At 47.8% G+C, this 22,973-nt stretch overlaps 1 protein-coding gene across 1 annotated transcript; it reads left to right on the plus strand.

The window, feature by feature from the left end:
* The first annotated feature begins 15,300 nt into the window (after positions 1 to 15,300).
* Positions 15,301 to 19,558, plus strand: BAMBI (BMP and activin membrane bound inhibitor). Its single transcript, XM_031616064.2, has 3 exons — positions 15,301 to 15,492; positions 18,089 to 18,376; positions 18,757 to 19,558. The coding sequence occupies exons 1-3, from the start codon at positions 15,417 to 15,419 to the stop codon at positions 19,170 to 19,172; spliced, it is 780 nt and encodes a 259-aa protein (XP_031471924.1). The 5' UTR covers positions 15,301 to 15,416; the 3' UTR covers positions 19,173 to 19,558.
* The last annotated feature ends 3,415 nt before the right edge of the window (positions 19,559 to 22,973 follow it).

The following is a 22,973-nucleotide window of genomic DNA, read 5'->3' on the forward strand; positions in this document are numbered from 1 at the left end:
GAGAAACCAATCTGCTCATTTTGTCCATTTTGAACGATCCAGGCGATGATATTTGATGTGTTGCTGCTCCTTTTTAATATGAGGCTCGTTCTTCTTTCCACCCCCACTTCTACGCTTCCTTAGGTTCTTTTTATGCCCTCTTTTAGTTAATCTCCATCTCTGCTTGGGAATTGTTTGCCTTCTTCAGATCAGTAACAACCCCTGCCAGCGCTGTCTGGCTGTGATGTTTCAGCCGTGCAATTTCTTTTCTTCCCAGTAGGCAGTAGGTTTTTACCATGTGCTGTCATGCCACAATCTTCATGCTTAAGTTTTTGGCTGCTGTGGCCTGACAACTGATGTTATTTCTCTGGTAATGAAGTCCTATTGCTTTCAGCTCCTTTGGCCAATGTCATGTAAAAACCAATCTCCTTCTGATGTCTTTGGTGCAATTCTTTAACCCCGCTCTGCAGTGGAAGCTCTTGCTGAAAACTCAGTATGCAGCATGTGTGTTAGTCTTAAATAAAAGTTTCTCCTCTCATTAATACTTGCCAGCCCTTAAACCACAAACTCTTGTGGGCAGAAAAGATAATTATTGAGTTGCATGGGCTTATGGATCATGGGTTGTCATCATAAGTGCAACTGTTGCTGTGTAAGCGAGCTGGCAGCATCTGGTGGGAAGGCGATGCTCTGCCTGTCACTGGTGTTCAGCCTCAGGTTTCCTTATGGTGCCCATCCCAGTCTCCCCCCGGCGACCCTGACTTCTGAAACGTAATGGCAAGCAAAAGCCTGCTGGAGGAGCAGGGCTTTGGATACTCCTGAATCATCATGGTACAGATTCTGGATCTTGAAAGTCTGCACTTGAACCTGTTTTGCAGGTTTGTGCACTTCTTTTTTTTCCTTGGCTTTTCTTTTTTCTTAGCTGAAATAAACAGAATTGTAATGTGAAACATAATAAAAATGTAACAACACAGAGTTTGCTAAAATGTCCCTCTGTACTCAGCCCTGGTGAGGCTGCACCTCAAGTTCTACCTTGGTGTAGGGATCCTGCTTTGGCAGGGGGGTTGGACTTGATGATCTCTGGAGGTCCCTTCCAACCCCTACAATTCTGTGATTCTGTGATTCTGTGATTCTGGGTTTGGTTTTGAGACCCTCACCACAAGAAAGACATCGAGGCCCTGGAGCGTGTCCAGAGGACAATGAAGCTGTGAGGGGTCTGGAGCACAAGGCCTATGGGGAGCAGCTGAGGGAGATGGGATTGTTCAGTCTGGAAAAGAGGAGACTCAGGGGAGACCTTATTCTCTCTACAACTTCCTGAAAGGAGGTTGTGGTGAGGTGGGGGTAGGCCTCTTCTCCCATCTAACTAGCGATAGGACTAGAGGTAATGGCCTCAATTTGTGCCAGGGGAGATTCATGTTGGATGTTAGGAAATACTTCTTCAAGAGAGTGGTCGGGTGCTGGAATGGGCTGCCCAGGGAGGTGGTGGAGTCACTGACCCTGGAGGTGTTTAAGCAACATTTACATGTTGTACTAAAAGACGTGGTTTAGTAGGGAAATGGTGGTGGTAGGTGGATGGTTGTACTGGATGATTTTGAGGTCTTTTTCAGCCTTGGTGGATAGTATGGTAAAAAGATCCATCTGTGTAGGCTCTATTCTTCCTGCTGTTAATGACCAGGAGCTGGTGACACACTCTTGCCATGACTAGAGACTTCATCAGGGCTGCTCTGCTGGTGTTGCTGGGCCCTTTGTCTGGATGTCTTCTCTTTTGAGAACTCAGTGTGTTTAGGGACACATTAGGGAAATTACTGAAGAAAGCATTTTAAATCTAGTTCTTATTGTTGTGTTGACACATCCTGTCCCTACAAATCTCAGTGATTAAACAAGGAGGTTTTTGACCCTAGAGATGACAAATAAAGCCACTCCGTTTGCCAAACAAGAAATGAAGTGTCTTGTGACAAGAGGAGGATGATGACTTTTTTTTCTGCTTCCCTTTCTCTTGTCTTTTCTCTGCCTATGTCTGTCCTTCTTCCTGCTTTGCTCTGTGGCAGAGCTGCTTTGTTCTCTCCATCTGTGTCCTTTCAAGCCAGCTTACCAGCTGCAGGAACACAGTGCTTGGGTCTGCACACCCAGCCCTAGTTGTCTGGGGGTTACTGAGAGATTTGAGAAGACTCCAAAAACCCTGGAGACAGGGTTTGCAGTTCCTGCTCCTTTCACTCCAGGTTGCTGAGAGCCTCCAGCAGCATGCCCCGGCCCTCTTCCTTTGGTTGCTCTCATGCTGGGAGCAGAGCAGAGGAACTCCACGAGGTGTAGTGCTCACCCTTCCACAGCCCCAGAGGGTGAGGTAAAAGGACAGGATGCAGTCGACAGGAAGAAATGCAGCTTGCCTTCCAGCTGACCTTCAGGCTTTTACAAGCTTAGAGGGAAAGTTACAGAATTGTTAACAGCTATTTTATTATGCTTACAGATCGTGCAAGCTGTGTTTTATTGGAACTGGGGCTTGGCAGTTTCTGCATCTGGCTGTGATGCAGGCAGAGGCTGCAGTCCCGCTGGCGTTAACCCCCTGGTGCCAGTGCTTCAGTGGGGCAGAGTGAGCTGCCTCACCACGAGGCGCTGCACTGGATAACAGCAATGTGAAGCTGGGGCTTTCTGGCCAAGAGATTTGGGTACAGGGCAACACTTTCTGGGGACAGCATCACATACTGATGCATTTCTCTTTGCTGCCCAGGGAAGAGGTGGTGTCACCGTCCCTGGAGGTGTTAAAGAAATGTGTAGATGTGGCACAGAGGAATATGGTTAGTGGGTGTGGTTGGGATGGGTGATGGTTGGACTCAATGATCCTGGTGGTCTTTTCCAACCTTACTGATTTTATGATTCTGTTGCTCATCGCTCAGCTTTGAGTGAGTATCTGCAGTCTCGGTGGAGCTCAGCTGCTGCCCTGGTCAGGCCCTGATCCTGCTCCCAAGTGCTGGAGCTGCAGCTGTAGCACAAAGTTACCGAGAGATGGGAAAAATAAGCTGTATGACTCCCAGGAAATGTTCTCACTACAATGCAGGAGAGTAGTTAGGCAGGGATTGATCATGCCTTGGAGAAAGGTTAATGTATGTTTCTGTGAGTTTTGTGATTAATATTCACACAAGGTGTGTGGGACCATGGCTCTGCTTTCTTGGAGATCTCATTTGGTGTAGCTTGTTGCTCCAGGACATCACCTCTACTCTGTAGGTCTGTCTAAATGTCCCTTACTTCTCACCACGCAGCATAAGTTCATTTTTAGCAGTTCAGGAGGCAGAAATTTGGATGAGAAGATGAGGGTGCTGAGACTTTCTGCTTCCTTCACTCTGCTCCCTGGCCTCCGTCTGACTGTCTGCACAAAGGAAGAGGCCCTGGCAGCTCCCAGAAGAGGTGCAATGTTGTAGTCTGCCTTGCTAGTCCCAATGTGTACTGGAAAAAAAACAAACTCTGTTGACCAGCCCAGCTTGGCAGCACAACCAGAATGTTGCAATGAGATGACTAAGAAGTCTGATTGATTGATTATAACATGAGAACCAAGACTTGACTCCTGTACGTTTGACTTCCCAAATCCACTTGGGAAACAGATTTTGGAGATGTGGGAAAATACATATATATATGGAGACTTACTAGGAGCCTTCTGACTTAAATAGATAAGATCATTTCTCTCAGTGTTGAGATGACTTTGAGATACAAATTGGAGTCATTTATTCAAGTTTCTTTGGCAATAATTTGAAAGCACTAGATTTACATTCCCAATACTGATTGAGAATGACCCAATCATTTTCTGTTAGGCTTGACCCTTGGTCACCTGTTCCCAGTTGGTTACAAGCATTAAGGTATAACCTCAGTCTTTCTGCCATCCCAGGAGGACTGGGTTGAATTGGTTTCCTCAATCGGATAAAAATGCGAACTGTCTGAAGAATGGACTGAAAGGAAGCAGGAGCAGATCTATGCTTTCTTTCACAAAGTGCAGTACAGGCAAAACAAAACTCATTACGTTTTAGGAAATATCGAAGACAGATCATGCATGTTCAACTGAATAGCTGAAAAAAAAAAAAAAAGCTTAAACAAAGACACAGGTGAAGCTTTTTACCAGCCTCCTTTTGAACATTTGTGTTTTTAAAGCCCACTACCCATGCTAACAAATTGGTGGTACAAGAGTCTTTCTAGAATTGGTACAGTTGGCCCAATTGCTGTTGTGTGACAAGCTACATTAGCAGCCAGAAGCTCCAACCTCGATCAGAGACAGATTGCAGCTCTGTTACTCCTCCTCTTCACCTGCTTGAAGACTCCTTCTCATACAGTCTTTCCAAATGGTGAGAAAACTGGTCTGATTGACTTGTGTTAGAAGCAATCCCAGCACAGACATAATTCCTCCAGAGCCATCTGCTGCAGCTTCTTCAGATACATCAGTTTAATTAGAGGGTATTTGCCCTCATTCTGTAATTTAATAAGAGAACAGGCCCAAGCTGTCCTGGAAGAGGGTTTGTGAACCCTCAGCCCAAGCAGCTGTGAGTGAATAGGGGGCAACATGGGGAGTCTCATAAGGGTAAAGCCTGGGGGAGGTGGTGGTCTGCAAAGAAGAAATAATGAAAAATGGTGCAATGAATGGTGAGCTCTTCTTTGTCCTAAACTTCTTAACACCTTAACTTCTGTGTGACTCATGCTATTACGCCACAGAAAAAAAAAGCAAAGTTGGGGCTAAGAGTCCCATTGCTGCTTTCACAGAAGCTACTGGCTCTGTCAGTGGTGACAAAACTGGAAAGGAGGAGTGCAATGACTGTACAGGACTCTGCAGGCTAACATGCCAGGAAAACCAGGCAGGCCAGATTGCCAGCAACCAGCCAGCACCCAAAGAACAGAGAACAAAGAGGAGGGCTATAGTCACCTGCATGCCTGCTGGGAAAGGAAGCAGAGCTGCAAGAAACTCCAGCTCTTGTTGCTGTGAGTTTCATGAACATGTATGTGCATATTTATACCCATGTGAATTAGATGAGAAATTAATTTTTTTCCACCTTCTTTATATATGTATAAGGTAATTACAAAAAGAAGTTCCAAGTTTGAGTCTAACTGGTAGTGCAAAACGGGTTGAGTGAGAAGATAAAAGGAAATGTATGCACTGCTCAGGAACACAAAGTGAGAAAAGAACAAACTAAAGACAAAAGATGTGAGGAAAATTAGAATTGGTGGGTAATATTAGGGTGGAGGCCTAAGGAAAAGAAAAGATCATTAAGCAGAACCAGCAATTCCTTAAAATTAGAAAGAAAAAGAAAGCGCTAAAGAGTACCAATGGGAGTGGTTTCAGCCTGAATGAACAACAGTAGAAGGAGCTGGTGGATAAAGTGTCATCTCTTCTTCCACAGGGCAGGAGTGCATGGAAAAGCAAAAAGCAGTTTCTTGGAAAAACACTGCATGAAACTCAGCCTGGGGGCATCTGAGGGGAACACACAATGCACAAATCTTCAGGTATATAAAGGGCTGTTGCAAGAAGAAAAAAGTGTGTTAAGTAGAACAAAGAGCAGGGGGCTTAGGCTGCACCAAGAAAGGCTTGGGTTGCTGTTTGCAATAAGATACAGTAAATAAGGAACTGGGAAGAGGGACCGTGGAAAGCTGTTGGGTCCCTGACCTGCGTGAAATAAAGAGCATGTAGGATGGGTATCTGTGCAGGGGGAGCTCATCCTGCTCTGTACAAGGAGCATGGACTTGGTGACCTTTTAAACTCTTCCCTGGCCTTATTTCTCTGTGATTTTTGTGGTAACAATCATCACTTTTATTTTTCCTTCTTTCTGAAGTGATAATGGATGTCAGGGTACTTTATCACTGCCCACAGCTCTTTTCTTGTAGTTTCCAGATGATTATAAATGAACTTCCACCATCTGTAGAATTTGGCTTCAATTTTGGATGCTGAACAAATCTCACACATTATTTCATGTACTGAAGCAGGAATCCAGTGTAGGGCAGGGCAGCACTTTGTGTAATTGGATGTTTTCCGAAGCTGGCTTGAGAAATACAGTTCATTCTTTTCCTGTGCTTCAGGGGTCAAACAAGATGGTATTTGATGACTTCCATAGGGATATGCCTAATATTTCCTAACACTTTGCTGGTAATGGTACAAGAGAAAGCCAAGAGAAGAGGAAGTCTTATGTACTGAGGTCTTCTGGACTCCTGCAGTTTCTGTGGGGTAACACTGCCCACCATTTCCTGCTTTCTGATGAGGGAAAACAATCTATTGAAGTTAGTGTGACTTTTCTGGCACGGATGCTTTCATGAGTGTTACTGCTGGGTGTGCAAATTCACAGAATCATTCTGGCTGTAGGAGCTGCATGGCTTCTACCAAAGATTTGCTTTGCTTCCCTCATCCGCCACACTCAGGCCTGGTTTGTAGCTGTCCTTCCTTGGTAATACATAAGAATATTTCTGTGGTAAATGGGAGCTTAGCTCCATTAAATTCCCCTGAAGAATCCCAGTCTTACTTGTTAAGGTTGGAAGAAATGAGGAGCTCATGAAGGAGTTACTGTGCTTTCTGCATCAGCTGTAGGGTTGCTCCTGGGAGTGCTCCAGTGAAGTTTAATACTGTGATAAGAGCCATGGGGGCTGGTGACAGAATTACATGTTTCACAATTTATAAAGAATCAATTGCCATTTATTTCCCTTGCTTCAGACCTGGCACGCGCATCTCTATTCAGTATTGTCACCCACACCACAGCTGAGAAGGCACAGGTCTTTTAATCAAATATTGTGAGAACTGATCATTTTGGCTGTGTTTTATACTGCACCTTGGGGGATTTTCTGGAGGAAACATGCTTTATAAGCAGAAGGTATCCCCTGACACACAATCTGCCAGTCCTTATTACCTACCATGGTATTTTTAAGGAATCTGTGCTGAGAGAGTCTGAGGCAGCTGTGTAGTTTTAAGGATTAAGGTAGGATCCTGGAGCTGTTTCCATCTCCAGATTTTTTGACGGTCCCTTCTTTCAACACTAATGAAGTAAATCTCTGACACAAACGCAGTGTGGAGGACTGACTGCTCCAGATGTGCCAGCGAAGTGGGGAAAGGACAGGCTCTCTGAGAGGGCCACGTCATTTGTGCTTTCTTAATTATGTCATTTAAATCTGAAAGGAAAAACTACAGTCAGCCACGGTGAGATATTCCTCATCTAAGTGTTCCTACAGGATGGCCAGGAATGGAGCATGCCATGGGAAGACTCTTTTTGAGGCATGGTGAAAGCTCATCGTGCTAGAAACAACAATCCATTTCTGGAGTGAGGTATCGAGGATGGGAAATGAAGACAAGAGTGCTATTGCCAGGAAGGATGAAGAGGGTCCCTTTATGCAGAGAGAGACCTGACAGCACTATCCCACATAGGGCTGCTGCCTCACGTTACAAACAACCTCTGCCCCCCAGCCTTTGGGTGTACTAGGAAAAAATTTTTCTCTGGAAGAGTGATAATACACTGGAACTGGTTGCCCAGGGAAGTGGTGGAGACACTGTTCCTGTAGGTGACCAAGAAATGTGAAATTTGGCAGGGAGGGACATGAGTTAGTGGGGATGGTGGTGATGAACCCATGGTTGGACATGATAACCTAAGAGATCTCTTCCAGTCTTAATGATCCTATGAACTTGGCCTCTCTGCTCTCTACAGCTGCCCCTAGGTCCCAGTTCCTCCCAGCACAGCTGCAGCCCTAGCCAGGTTCCCAAGAGTAGACAGCAGGATGATTTCTCATGTCTGGATGCTTGGCGATGCTGGTGTCTGTCAGTCAGCATGTCCTCAGCCTTTGTCACCACACCCCATTTTCCTGGCAGTATGGTGCTGCGCTGCATTCTATCAATGCCAGGATTTCCTTTGGATCCACTCACTGCTTTCTGCTCTGGTGGCCCATTTCTCATGCTTCCTCCCTGGGCTGCTCAGGCTCTTCTCCATTTTAGCCTGCTTTCACTCTGTTTCACCTTTTTCAGCACTTTAGGCCATCTTCTCTTTGCTACCTTCTCTTCTCGGGTATCCTGCCCTACATTGTAGGGAATGCTCTGGGAATGGTCAGAACTACTTTCACAGAATCATAGAATATCCCTAGTTGGATGAGACCCATAAAGATCACTGAGTTCAACTCTCAGCTCACAGGACCACACAAAAATCAGACCATATGTCTGAGAGCAGTGTCCAAATGCTCCCTGAACTCCAGCACTCAGGGCCATGCCCACAGCCCTGTGCAGCCCGTTCCATGCCCACCGCCCGTGGTGCAGAACCATTCCCTGACCCCAGCTGCCCTCCCCTGACACAGCTCCATGCCGTTCCCTCGGGCCCTGTGCTGTCACACAGAGCAGAGCTCAGCGCTGCCCTCCGCTCCCTGTGAGGAGCTGCAGCCGCCATCAGGCCTCCCCTCAGCTCCTCTGCTCTGGGCTGAGCGCAGCCAGGCACCTCAGCTGCTCCCTATAAGCCTTGATCTCCAGATGCATCACCATCTTTGTAGTCATCCCTTGGAAACTCTCTAATAGAGTTTTTCCTTTCTTACTACTTTCCTTTCTTATACCGTTCTGTTATGATATGTATGGATTTCCCAACTGCCATTGACTGCTTTGTTTCTGGCTTTTGGCTCTGAAATATGTGGCTCAGAAAATAGAGATTAAGCAATAAATATTGACTAGCACTGAGAAACGCTGCTGGAGAGAGCCTTTATCTGGATCAAAAGCTTTTAGAGCTGCGGTTGTGGAGAGGCTGCTGATGTTTATCTGCAGGAGCAGAGGAGGCCTCGCACAGCCCCTCAGCAGCGCAGCCAGGCTGCGGCTGTGGGGTGTGAATCCTCCCAGGGGCTGCCGGATACTGGACCTCATGGACATCCCGGGCTGTCTTTCCTGCAGAGAAAACATGAGCCGAGGGGCTTCCTTTACAGGGCAGTTGGCGCTTTTTTCCAAAATAGACTGTGGTTTGACTTGTCACTCTGAAAGTGACAAGCCTCCTATTTATTTGCATGGAAACTACAGCAGATACAAAGAGCACAATAACACTGACAGAGCAAATTCTCAGCTACAAAAACAGCATTTTTTCAACATAGTCACTGCCATTAGCTACAATGAATGTCAGTTTTTGTCATTTTTTTCCACATGGAGGAATTCAGTGACATGCCTTTGCTTCATCTGCACTCCCATGTCAGACACCACTTTGTCAGACTGCCCTTCTGCTGCCATCTGTCTTGTGGCAACAACATGGAATGCATTATTGGTGGGTGCTTTCAACCTCTAATGCCATGTCACCAACACCCGCCTTTGACATTGCAGACCAACATAATAAAATAGGAGGCATTACTTTTGGAGCAGTTGTGGTGCATGACTGCTCACCAGCTGCCCCCTATCTCCAAACGGTACCTTTCTGTAAGCGATGCCACTTGAGCTGTACGTTCTGACCAATTCCCACTGCATTCAGCTTTCAGGCTTTCGGGCCATGTTGTGACTCCACAGCCAGCTCTCCTCTCCTGAGCTGAGCTGTGTCAGGACATAACTGATGGTTTCTCATGCTGGAGATCTAAAGAGAATTCCTAATATTTGCCATACCTTCTCACCAGACACCTGATAACTCAATCTGATAGGAGGTGCTTGGCTTTCGGGGTACAGTTTATGGATTCTGACACATAACACCTTGACAGGGATGTTTCAAAAGGTGATGGCTGAATGTTGGACGTTAACTCGGACTGGGGCAGGAGCGGATTGCAACCCCGGAGTACCCCGGTGCTGCACTGCTCCGCGTTTGGGAACGTGAGCGCCCTTCAGCCTCCGCAGCGCCCCAGCTCCGCCCTGGGGCTGCGCCGCTCCCCGCTGCGGCTGCGGGGGCCGCTCGGCCAGCAGGGGGCAAGAGGCGCCCGCGGTCGACGGGACTCAGAGCCGGGATCCGCCGCTCGCCCCGACGCGGCTGTAGAGCTGCCTCCTGTCGCAGCTCGGGGCACGGTGTCACCCCCGGCAGAATTAATCTAAAAAGCTCAGCCCGCGCCGGCAGCTTGCTGAGCAACCCCGTTTTGCTTGAGCTGAGAGTAACGCTGTCCACGGGGCGTCAGAGGGGAAGTGCAGTTGTTTCTCTTTTAGAGCCCCTACCAAAAGCTGGTGTGAGTTTCGCTGTGATAAGCAGCAAACGTGCAGGCCAGGTGCAGTGTTAGAGATGGAGCACAAGCAGAGGAAAGCTGCAGTGCAGCAGAAGCCATCCTACACTCGGCGGGCCCTTCCCTGCAGCCCAGAACACTGCAGAGAGGGGCTGGAGGAGGCAGAAGCTGGGCTGGATCAGCCCCTGAGAAGGGCTGATGGGCTGGGGATGTTTCTGCTGCCATGCCACGGCCTTCCTGCCCATCCTTGGCTGAATGGTTTGATGTTCAGTGTGCGGTTTTCAGTGCCCAGTGGGGATAAACACACCGAGGATACCCAGACACAAAGTCTGATGGACAGAAAGACTCTGTGACCCCAGGACTGGTCCGATCCAGAGTGCTTTTCCCAAATGCAACAAGTCTGGTTGCAGCTCAGCTATCGACATTAGAGAGAGCCATGTACCAGAGCACCCACGCTGCAGTGGGCAAGGGCTGCAGCTGGGAGATGAGACTGAGCTGAGGCAATGGCAAAGGGCAGGGCTGAATGTGGGCTGAGGCAGCGGCAGGGCCAGGCTCGGGCTGTCTCCTTCATGTGTGTCTCGGTTTGTATTGAATGATGTTAAGCAGAGCTGGAGCTGGCGCCTCGGCCTCATTACCTTCAATTACAATAATTGTTGCCTCTCTCCAGTGTTTTGCATTTCTCCCCGGGGGAATCTCTGCTGCTTCTTTTCCAGCCTCGCTCCAGCTTCCCTCTATCGATTGGATCGCTCTGGCCCTGGTCCTGGCAGCGATGCCTCCAGGAGGATAAATGCAAACTGTCCTATTGATTGGGAGGAGTAGCTCAGCTGGGGGGAGGGAAGGATTACTTTTAAATGAAAAAAAAAAAAAAAAGAAAAGGTGAACTGATGAGCATTTCAGCAATGCTTCACTTTCTGAGCCCCTTAAGTATGTCTCTTTCTCCTGTGCTACATCTGGGGGATGCAGATCGGGGTTGGCTGGGTGATATGGGCACAGATCCTTCAGGCGCACACCAGCCTCGCTCCCTGTTTGTTTCATGTGAACAGGTATTGCTGCCTATCACCAAAAGCAGCTCCCCTCTTGCAGTTTGCAGGTAACCCGGTTTCACTGGGGACACACTAATTGCTCTGAAAGTGAGCAGGCCTCCATCTGCCCCTTTGAACTGCCCCACTTATGGGGGATCAAGCCTGGGAGTTTTCCACCTGCGGGAACCTGCTCGGCAGTCTGTCTGTCACCAGGAGGGCTGGGGAACGAGCCAAGCTCCAGGCTCTGCACAGCCTCAGCTCCTGACATGCTGTGTGGTTCGGTAAATCCACGGCCAGCCCCAGAAGTGGGAAACCAAAGACACTGCACTGAGTCATATTAGGTTCCCTGCCCCCTGGGCTTTATGCTGAGCATAGCTACGCTAGTTTAAGCCTTAATTATTTTTTAAAGGCAATAATCAGCATAAGTAAAGGCAATTCAGTAGAATTAGCTTGTGTGCATCATGTCCCAAATGTTAGAAAAATAACTGGAATGGCTGGCGTTGAGTGGTTAATAAAAAATACTACTCTGATTAATGCTGCTCCAAAGATGCTTAAACATTCCCATTTCCAAATGAGAATTTCTCAGTCAAAGTGCAGCTGCAAGGTGCAAAACAGAATGGATATGACATATGAGCATCACTTGTCACCAGTTTGAAAGGACTGAAATGTAAAAGTGATCTTTCCTTGCTGGTGAAGTGGCTGTTATGTGGCAGTGTTGGCAAGTGCTGGTGTGCACATAAATACCCCAGCGTGCAAACGCTGAGCTCCCCGAGTTCCCCCAGGATGGGGCTGCTGTGATGCCCTTGGTAAAGTTGAACAGTTGACTGCAGTTTTCCAAACTCCACTTCTTTTTTTTTTTTTTTCTTTCTTCTTTTTAAGGGAAGAAGGAACTAGTGGAAGTGTTCAAACAAGCAGATACTGTTATGTTAATACAGTTTTTGTTTGACAGAGGCAGACTGAAAGGTTACATCCAAATATTTGGAGAAACAGTGGCTAGTTGCCAGCGGGAAATCCATGATAATGTTCAAAGCCGTCAGATGAAGGAATTACTCCTCACTCACTGCAAAACGTACTTCTAGGAGTGCCTGCTTAAACCAGGAGCACCTGTGAGCTGAGGTTTCAGCCCAGTTCCATCAGTTGTGCAAGCATGCTGCTGTGGTGATCTGTAACAGGCAGTATCAGGGACAGGTGCTGATGCTGATTCATGTGAAAAAGAGGCAATGCCTGAGAGAAGCAACACAGAGGGAGGAGGCTGATTTTTCTGGAGTTGGTTTCCCAGAGCCAGAGAGGAGCTTTGCTCTCATTCAAAGAAATGTGCTCAGCAAGTGCTGCCAGCTCAGCCTCTGCCTTGGCTTCCTTTGATGTTCTTCCCAGATCTAGGAAAGACCTAAAACCCTTGTGCCAATCATGCTCTCGAGCCTGTGTTGGGTCTCTTGAGCACATGGGGCTCCCAGAGATGGTAGTGAATGTGGGATTTCATTGGGGGATTTCTGCAGCTGATGATGGGAGAGGCACTTGTGCATGGCTGCATGGCTCACACAGTGCTGGTGAAGGACAGCAGGCCTTCTCCTGGATGTATTTATCAAATAGGGCAGCAGGCACCAACAGAGCAGCTGCCAGCCTGCTCTGGGTTTGGAGTGGTTTGGGACACTGGGTGCTTGCCGTTCAAAGCTGTCTCTAGGGAGTGCCCTTCTGACAGAAACCTGGCAGCTGTTGGCCTGTGAGATGAAGTTTAAGGAACAAGACAGCAATTGAATGGCCTGCAAAGCCTCTTTGGGTGGATCACTTCTTTTGATTGGGAAATTTATTTTCCTGGAAACAAAACTTTGTGACTGTTTCAGTTTTGAACATATGCAGAAGGGGAACACGCTCCTGTGAGACACTTCCCAAGGCCGTGCCTTTCTCTGAGGTGCCCAAGGGCCAGTTCTGCAGCCAGGCCAGGCCCTCTGTGCTGGTCTCACAGGGCTTCGCTGTGCCTGGGAGCAGTGTGGAGGCCCTGCACCCGTGGGGCCACATGGTCCCTACAAAATGGAGCCTCGGTGCTGCTGTCCCACAGCTGCTGGAGCTGTGGCCTCGGGCTCCTGACGCTCTCCTCACTGCAGTTATTAACCCACATTCCTTCTGGTTGCAGAACGTGCTGGATCTGTCTCCTGTCCCTTTCTTGAAAGCCAGTCTGGCCCTGTTAAGCTCTCACCTCTGAAACAAAAGCAAATTAGAATTGCAAGAGTGGAATGATTTTGTTTGTGCTGTGGCCTGACAAAGGACCCCAGGTGATTCTCGCACAGCAGATCAGACGGACCTTGGCAGCACGGCTTCACCCATACATCCTCCAAGGGATGTAAGGTAGGGGGATACAAGGCTGGGGAGCGATCCTTTCCCTATCCCTGTGGTGCCCCAGCTCTGCCTGCAACACACACCATTTACCCATTTTTCACAGTAAACTGTAGCTCACAATTCTGACTTGACAGCTGTCAATGAAATTTGCTGCTGAAAACTGATTTCAAGCACATTGCCTCCTGGCCAGTCTGCCCGTGCTCCCCGGACAGGATGTTTATGACATTCAGGAGTCTCTCATGTTACTTAGTGCAGTAATGTGGCTCCACGAATAAAAGCCATTTCCAGTCTGTCGGTATCGCATGTAACAAATGGGATCTGCTAAATGCACTTGTCACCAGCGGGAGGGAGAGGAGAAACGATAACTGCAGACTCGCACATGTTGCTGTAATGATTATAAATTATAATGAATGATATATTTGTATGTTTGCAAATGAGTGTCTGACAGCAGTGCCAGAGCGGGAGATACCGCTTGGCTGATCCCGGTGTTTTTGTAATTTCTAAACAGAAACAAGAATTAGAAAATTACTTTGTGGTGGAGCGCAGCTATGTATAACATGAGCGCAAAGGCTGCGGTGCAGCACACGTGTGTCTATCTTATACATATGCAAACGGCAAGACTCGCAGTAAAACCATTACAGTTTGTGATGGCATCAGCACTCATTAGATGAGATCCAGCCTGTTCCTCCCTGCCAAAGTAAACCCGAGTTATCTCAACCTCAGACTGCACGTTTCCTCCTTTCTCTTTCAGGGGAGGAATGCCTCTGTCACAGGGCGTTGCATCTTGGATAGAGCATGTCTTGGAAGATGTGTGGAACATATGAAGGCTGTAATTTTTGCTATTGATTTGTTATCTACATGCTGCCCAATGGCTTTGACCATAAATGGGATACAGTGGGTGTGCAGATACTGCAGAAATCAAGGCTTTTAAAAAGTAATGAGATGAGAACATAGAAAAGCAAGTTAGCAAAGAGAAGTTAATGGTGGGGCATGCTGTGTTTGGGATTAGGACATGAAGGAGCCTCAGCTCTATACGAGGGGAGCCCTGAGCTGGTGGTACATCACCTCCTGCTTCCCCTTCATGTCGCTGCTTTTCCAAAGCCGATGTCAGAGGGACAGGGGGCTGTGCTGGTGGGGAGCAGACATCTGCTCCGTCTTGGAGTGACAGTGGCCTCAAAGTCCCCTGAGCCACAGAGACCATACCGGCCCACAGGAGTTGGGCAGGAGTACAAATGTGTTTTTTATATAATCGTGGAAAAAAGGCTGTAATGACACTTCTGGCACCACGGAGTTGCATGACTTTGGCATCCCACCCATGAGCGCCGGCGCAGAGCAGCAGGAAGGGCAGCAGTCATTACCTGCCGCAGGCCCCACGGCACTGCCATCAGCATGGGGCGTGCAACCCGCTTTCATTTCAGCTGCGCCTTTCATCATGAAGAAAGGGTTTCGCGTCGTTGTTTATTCATTAAACACGTCTCCACCAAAACGCGGGCAGAGATTTTACATTTGCTTATGAAGCTCGGCGTGCGTTGTGCCCCATCCCGTCTGGAACGGGAACGATGGGTGCCCCCTCTCCTCTCTCTGCCGGGCCCCGAGCTCCGCGGTGCGAGCTGCACGGCACTGCCCGGCACTGCCGCCACCCGGGGGCGCCGCGGGCGGACTCGGGCCCGGGGTCGGCGGAGGCGGCCGTGCCCGCGGCGTTCCCCGCCCGCCTCCCGGCGGCGCCGCGGCGCGGCCAATGGGGCGTCGCGGGGGGCGTGCCGTCCCGGCCCGGCGCCGCCGGTATTTACGGGGCGGGAGGCGCCGCCGCCGTGTCAGCGAGCAGCGCCCGCCGGGCCGCGCAGTGCCCGTCGCACCGCCGCCGCAGCCGGGGACGGGGCCGCAGCGGTGGCCGCGCGACGGCTGCGCCCGCGGGCGAGCGGCTCCTCGGTGGAGGCTGTGGCGGGCGGCTCGGCCGTGCCTGCGGGGCGGGCTGTGGCGGGCGGGTAAATGGATCGCCATTCCAGCTACATCTTCATCTGGCTGCAACTGGAGCTGTGCGCCATGGCCGTCCTGCTCACCAGAGGTGAGGGCGGCAGAGCCCCGGGGGAGGCTGCGGGGAGCCCGGCGGGGCCGAGGGGCGCCCGGGGTGCGGCTCCGCGCTGCCCACGGGGCGGGCGGCCGGACCTCCGTCGGCGTCGCCGGGAGCGCGGCGCGGAGGCGGCCGTCCGGAACCGCCGCAGCCGGGGGTTGGGGCAGGGCGAGCTGCTGCGCCGCGGTACTTCGTTATTTTGGAAGGCAGGCTGTAATTAAGGCTAAATAACAGCCCTGGCAGTACGGAGGGAGCCTCTCGGCCCCATCAAAGCGGGCAGAGCAGGGAGGGACTGAGTGATGTGAAGTCGCAGATACTGAAACTATGTGCCTGATAATGATATAATTAGGGGATCACAGGCTGCTGGCTGCTGCCGACTTCAAACGCTCCGAGAGAAGCCCGCAGTCTCTCCTGTAGCCATCTTGACTAAAAGCAGACATTTTTCTTTAATAGCTACATACAGTAACAAGAAAGAGGAGGGAACAGAAGGGCATTGTTCGCCGTTTCAAAACACCGAATACCCTTTCTGGCCTTTTGCGTAGCACAGGAAGAAACTTTATGAATTGACAGAAATACAGTTTTAACGCAGTAATACAGAGTCCATTCTGTTCGACCAGAAACGTGGCTTTAATTAAAAAGCAGTTGCAATAACCCGATGATAGCCCGTCAGGTTTGTTTATAGGATCGTCTCGGGTCCATAAAGCGCTGAGCGTGGAGCGGGGCTGCGGGCGGTTCAGCGGTGCGTGTGTTGCTTCTGCCCCGCGGATCGCAGCGCTGCTGGTGGTGTTCCCCGATCGCTGCTTATTTTTAACTCCCACGCAGTGAGAAAATGACAAAAATTACTTTTTCTCCCCCTCCCCGCGGTCTCTGAAAAAATTGCATAAAATGTCTAGAAAACGATTGTTGCCAACCGCAAACACAAAGGGGCTGCTCCATAGCCTGCTGGAAGGGAATGTGTGTGAATTCAAGAGAAATTAGGTTACTCGCGCTGAGAGCCCAAGGGAATCGGCGCAGACTGGAGACAGTGAGACACTCCATCATTTGGCTTCTATTAGGCAGAGTTATTGCACAGCAGCGGGAACTGCAGAGCCTGGAGCCGGCGGTGGTGTTCTGGGGGAGCACGGAGGTGGGCAGAGGGCTGCTAACCTGGCTGAGTGTTGTTCACATCCTTCGGAACAACTTCTGGGCTTGCAGGAGGGGGGAAGAAAGCATTGCAAGGAAGGGTGGAAGTATGAAGCTTATAGAGTGATTTCTGGGAGGGCAAGCTGCGGAAGGAAGGTCTGACAATTCAGTTGGCTTTCCGGGCTTTGGTGTTGCTCTGATGGCAAGTAGACCAGGTGCATTAGTAGCTTATCTTTTCTGAGGATTGCTTCAGAAACATGACTTCCTCCTAATCCCTGGGCTGGTGGCACACTGAGTGTGGCATGGCTGCACCTTGCCTAGAAAGAGCGAGCTTTCACTGCATCGGGACGAGTGTAACTCGTGCCAGCATGTTTTGGAGAGCGCGAGAAGAGTTTTAAGAAGGGAATATTTTTATTGCTTCCTTCAGAAGTTTTTGAGGCTTCCTGATTTTTTCATGGAGCTGGTAGAGGATTTTCAGTCTGAGTGTTCCCTCTTCTGCTCTCATGTTGGATTCCATACAAAATCTGGGGGAGCACTTTCAAGCCTCATAACTTCACTCCATTCAATACTTTCACATTTGCGTTGGAAGACACTGATTGGTTTGCCAGAATTCACTATAAGCTGCTCTGTGTCTGTTTTGTAATACTGATGGACAAAAAGAAGCCTTTTTGCATGAATGGTTACTTGAGAAAGAAGCATTTCTACAGAAAGAGAAATTCTTCTAAATAGTTGCCTAGTTTCACACAGTAAAAAAACTTCCTGACTGGGAGATTTTAGATGGTAATGATTCTAGCTAATAGCTTTATAAGGTGTTAGTTAAACCTTTTAAATTCTGGCACAGTACTGAGAGGTAATAAACAATTCAACAGTTCCGTTTTTTTCTTGTTGTTGTCACACAGATATTTAATGTAGAGTTTTTGTGTGTTTATGCCCAGTGAGGAGAAGCGTTCACTTCATAAAAGTAGAATGCTACTCCTGTAGTAATGATTTAATATAACATAGACGTGACCTTTTTGTAGGACTGTAGTTGTATATTGCTTTTAGAACTGGGATTTCTTTTTAAATGTGGTGTAATGCAACTGCTGATGAGGAGGGGAAGTAGCTATAAAATAGTCTTGTTAGTTTTTTACTTGGAGGAAAAAAAGCCACTTTGACCTTCCTGCCCCCCCATTCCCCATCCCTGTTTTAGTGAAATGTTCTTGCTTTAATTCAAAGGGCCACAGTACTACTAATTAAAACAAGTGCCTCAAGGCATTTGCTGGGATTAAAGTTACAAGGAGGCAGGCACTGCAAAGCTATGGAAGGGAAACAACCCCCTGCTCTCCTGGATTTACAGTCTAGGGGTGTACCTGAAAGTGTACCAAGTTTGACTAGCATGTATTGCTTACAACTGATAAGAAGAGTGTTTAGCAAAGGGTCTCTAAATAACCACATTCTTACCTGTATCTTGCACAACTTTATTTTCTAGGCGAAATCAGATGCTACTGTGATGCTGCACACTGTGTTGCGACTGGCTATATGTGCAAATCCGAGCTTAGCGCCTGCTTCTCCAGACTGCTTGATCCTCAGAATACACATTCCCCACTTACTCATGGCTGTTTGGACTCTATTGCAAGCACATCTGATATCTGCCAAGCTAAACAGGCACAAAACCACTCTGGCACCACTGTGTCCACATTGGAATGCTGTCATGAAGATATGTGCAATTACAGAGGACTACATGATGTTTTGTCTCCTTCCAAGGGTGAGACTTCAGGTAGGGCGAGGAAGCTTCTGTGAAATTGCTCTTGTAGCCTTCAGATTCTGAAGGTCTGCAGTTAATTTTGTTATTAATGTAAATAGAGACAGCAGAGGGAGAAGCGGGTGGCTGGGTGCAGGGGAGCATCTCAGCTGAGTAGCTTTTATGTCTGTGTTAATGTTAGAGGTCTGTCTTGCTTATCTGTGGCATTCCTCCTTAAATCAGCTGTCAGGGTAAGAAATTCCATGTCATAAACACCCTTGGAAACTTCTCTCTCAGTATGGCGTAGTGTGTAGCTGTGACTCCTTAAACTTGTCAGTGCGGACTTTCAGGGAGTTGTTGATATGTAAGCTGATTGTTGATACTGAAATAAACCTCACATCTTTCTCCCTCTGCAGGACAAGGGAGCAGATATCAACATGACAGCAAGAATCTTATCACCAAGGTACAGGAACTGACCTCTTCGAAAGAATTATGGTTCAGGGCAGCTGTAATAGCTGTTCCTATAGCTGGTGGGCTAATTTTGGTGCTTCTTATCATGCTGGCCTTGCGGATGCTCAGGAGTGAAAATAAGAGACTGCAAGATCAACGACAGCAAATGCTCTCCCGTTTGCACTATAGTTTTCATGGACATCATTCGAAGAAAGGACAGGTAGCAAAATTGGACCTGGAATGCATGGTGCCTGTAACTGGTCACGAGAACTGCTGCATGACCTGTGATAAAATGAGACATTCGGACCTCAGCAATGATAAGATCCTATCGCTAGTCCACTGGGGAATGTACAGCGGACATGGGAAGCTGGAATTTGTATGACCAATTATTTTTTAATCTGAGCTAAACTTACTCTCTGGACTCTTGAAGGCCTTTGGGTTCTGCTGGACAGGAGCACTTTATCTTAAAAGAAAAACTCTCATAAATCATCTTTGAGAAACAAAGGACCTCTGCAAACAGAATCTTGGATATTTCTTCTGAAGGATTCCAAAAGTTGTCTTATTTGCACAGAGTAAAATACACTCAAATGTATTGTTTGCTTTAAAGTTATGAAAGCAAAAATTAGAAGTTGTAAACACTGTCACCAGGGTTATCTGAACTGTAGGGAGCTGAGAACTGAGTTATTATAATAAACTCTCTGCAAGCTCCTATGTTTCCTGACTTATTGTAAAGATTTTTTTTTTAAAATATATATATTTTGTCTGAAACTTGTTTGTGACTTTTTGTTTTAGAAAGCAATTGTCTTTTTCTTTTTTCTGGGTGGGAATAAATCAGGGTGGTAAATGTGGTAATGCTGTGCAGAATAGTTACTGCAGACATAGCCTGTTTTCCTCCTTGCTGTGGGGAACTAAGTAATTACTCCTGAATGAGAGTGACAGCTTCACTACTTAGTACTTCAGGGACAGTGAACTTGTGTCCTCCATTCTTGACTACAATAGTTTCTTTTTTCCTTGTGACTATGTGAGTTTTTTTGTAACTATGTGATAACTTCTTTATCCTCTCTGCAGGCAAAACTTATAAAAAGTTTCTCCCAATTCTTATAGTTCATTTTCCTTGCTTATCTCAGCATACTTGTTTTCTCCAACTTTTTTCTCTTTTGTATGGAACTCTTTTGTACCTTCTACTTTCAGATTTTATTTGGGGATGGGGAGGGAGTGGAACTCAGGAAAAACCTCATGATCTTGTCTGTTGTGGGAGTGTGTGTGTTTATATATATAATATATATTTTTCCTGCTGCTAACCTCTCTGAGCATTATGGAACACATCTGCCATGCTCTTTTATAGTCTAAATATCACATGCTGGTACTTCTCTGTGGGACTGATTAACTGGAGAATCAACAATGAGCTCACTTTAATCTGTCTCTTTATGCTGCTTTTGCATAGGTTGCTTTTTGTCCCAGCTTATGTTTATGCATTTTGTTGTTTCTTTTTCCTTCAACATGTTGGTTTCTTTCAGTTATTTCTTTTATTCAGTGTCTAGCTGGTATAGTCAAACACAACTTCTGGATTATCCAAGGAGTTTATACTATTTGGAACTTACAGTATTTTTCTTGCTTTACTAAGCAGAATTAAACTTTGCTTAAAAGTAGATGCTGCAGTGCCAAAAGGAAAGTTCAAAATGCTGCTGCTGGAGACAAAATTTAGTGAAAACTTTGTATTCATCTTTGTTTAAATAGCTTCAGAAATGCTTCTGTCTCTTCTTGTTGTACAGTTGAGCTTGTATTGTCACAAATGAGGAGGTCATGTATGCAAGGGTTACAAACATTTTGCAGCAATGTCTGGATCTTGTATACTAGTTGCTGTGGTAGATTGCTTTGGGATATGCAGCCCAAAATACAGGGAGCTGTAAGCAAGGGAAACCTGGCTCCATGTCACAAGCGTTTATTCCTGAAAGTACTCTCTGACTTGTGTGGTGGCCTTGCTGGAGATGATCACTGGGCTGTGTAAATACAAGTGCTGCAAATTCATTCACAGTTAAACACACTGACTAAGAACCCTGTGAACCTTGGTCACACCGTGCTCAGGTTTACAGTGTTGAGGTATAAGTGGGGGGAGCTAACTTCATTTCTGTACGGCAGGTTGCTGGCTCTTCCACGAAGTGCCTGGAGAATTAATTGCTCTAAAGGCAGCATGTTTCATTCTGAGAATTTTACCTTTTCCTGCTGCTTGATTGCGTGGCTGCAACTGCTTTAGGAGCCTGGCTGTGACCTTTCAAAATGCTGCTTTCCTACAGCAGCTCTTTATTTGCACCGATACCAAATTCTAGGGCAATTGTCTGCTGTGCCATATATTATATCGGGGAATCGTTGGCAGGGAACTTGGTGCTGAAAGGCACGAACCCGAAGTAGCATCTGTCAAGTGCGGTTGCAGCAGTGGTGATGGCCTCCCTGTGGGTTATAAGAGCTGATGGCTAAACGTTCCCCCGTAGGTTTGGAGCAGCACATCCTACAGTCCTATAACCATCCCCTGACCTTCACCAGTCATTTGCTGCTGATTTGAATACATAAGGGCCTATTTATGCTTGCTATTGAAAAGCTAATAAGAGCAGGAACTTCTAATTGGCCCCTCGCTGTGGAGACGTTTTAGAGAGAAGCGCCTGTCTGCCATCCCCGCGGGCCGAGCCCCGGGGCAGCCTGAGTGGCTGAGGTGGCCTGGAAGCTTCCAGGCCCCCAAGTCTTCTCGGGTGGAATCTGGGTTTTCAATTTATCGCAGCCCGTATGTCGAGGGAACTATGTTACGGGCGCTGGTGTCTGTCTGGCAGCAGCTTTGTGAGCTGTGAAACGAGCCCTGGCTCTCCTCACTTAAATTCGGGGTCCGAGCGCACCGGGCCGTGCGTGCTGTCAGTGAGTTCCGCAGGGGCTGCGCGTTGTGTCTGCAGAGCTCACCAGTACCAGTTTGTCATTACTCCTATAGGATAAATAAGTTATGACTCTGTAACAAGCGGGGACCTTTGTGCTCTTCCCCGGGTGCTGCGTCAGCGTGCACAAGGCTGCGTGAAATCTGCAGGGCCTGGCCGAGGCTGCGGGCAGAGCGGCGAGGCAGCGGCTGACGGCTGTCCTCTCAGTTTGGAGCCCTGGGTTCGTCATTGTGCTGCGCACTCTCGGGTTTCCACTGCAGACAATAACAAACGCTCCTTTGAAAGTGCGGCAAGCCCTGGAGCATAAGGAGGACGGCCCTCTCTATGGCTAACTGAAAAGTCTCTCGGAGTGCAATAAATGAAATCAAACATCCAAGATGCAATTTGGCTTCCCCTGTGCCTCTCTATTTCCCCGATTCTTTCCTTGAAACAATGATTGTGGCTTTTCTTATGGCTCTGCTTCTCCAGCCTTGGGAGCCATTGAGTTTGTATGTCTCCTCTTAACTCCTGCTGAACTGATTCTATTAAAACCCCCTTACACCACAGGGGGCTTGACCTTTTTCTGAAATACCGAATGTGTCTGCTTTGGAAATCACAAACTTCTCCTCCTCTAAAGAGCTTGTAAATCTGGTTTCAATATTGGGTGATTACAGGCTGTGCCGAGAGCTTGAAAGTAAGCGGCCACTTCTGGTTTGGAGCTGGGGCCTAGCTGTGTCCTCATGGCAGCCCTGCATGTGCTCAGAGTGCAGCCCCTGACACCAACAGAGACCTGGATTAGCAGCCAGTGACTGACCAGGCTCTAGTCTTTTCTAACTGGGATCTTGGGGTCCACTTCTTTGTTGCTGTACAACCTCTTCCTCTGTTATAAATCCAGCGGCCTCTTCACCTGGGGAAAGAACAAGATTTTCCTTAGGTGCAGTGGATGCATCTTCACCTTCCTTGGCAGATGTCATCACTGTTAAAACAAGGGAAAATCCATTGCCAGGCTGCTTGGGATATGCATGTTTGCTACGCAAGTAAATGAAAGCAAAATTTGGCCTTCCCGTTGAAGGGTTTGTGAAGGAAATATGATTGTCGCCTGAGGAAAAAGTGTCTATGGCCAAAAAAAGACCTCTGTAATAAGGCACATGTTGAGTGAATAAAGAAGGCCTCTGAGGTAGGTAAAGTTATCTTTATTTCTTTTTTTAGATGTTTTCCCACGTGGAGATCAATAGAAGTGTGTTTGTTTTGTTCCAGAGGCTGACCACTTTGCAGGAAAAACGCTG

Source organism: Phasianus colchicus, chromosome 6 (genome assembly GCF_987193195.1).
Source record: "Phasianus colchicus chromosome 6, bPhaCol1.hap1.1, whole genome shotgun sequence".
In the NCBI taxonomy this organism is placed as follows: Eukaryota; Metazoa; Chordata; class Aves; order Galliformes; family Phasianidae; genus Phasianus; species Phasianus colchicus.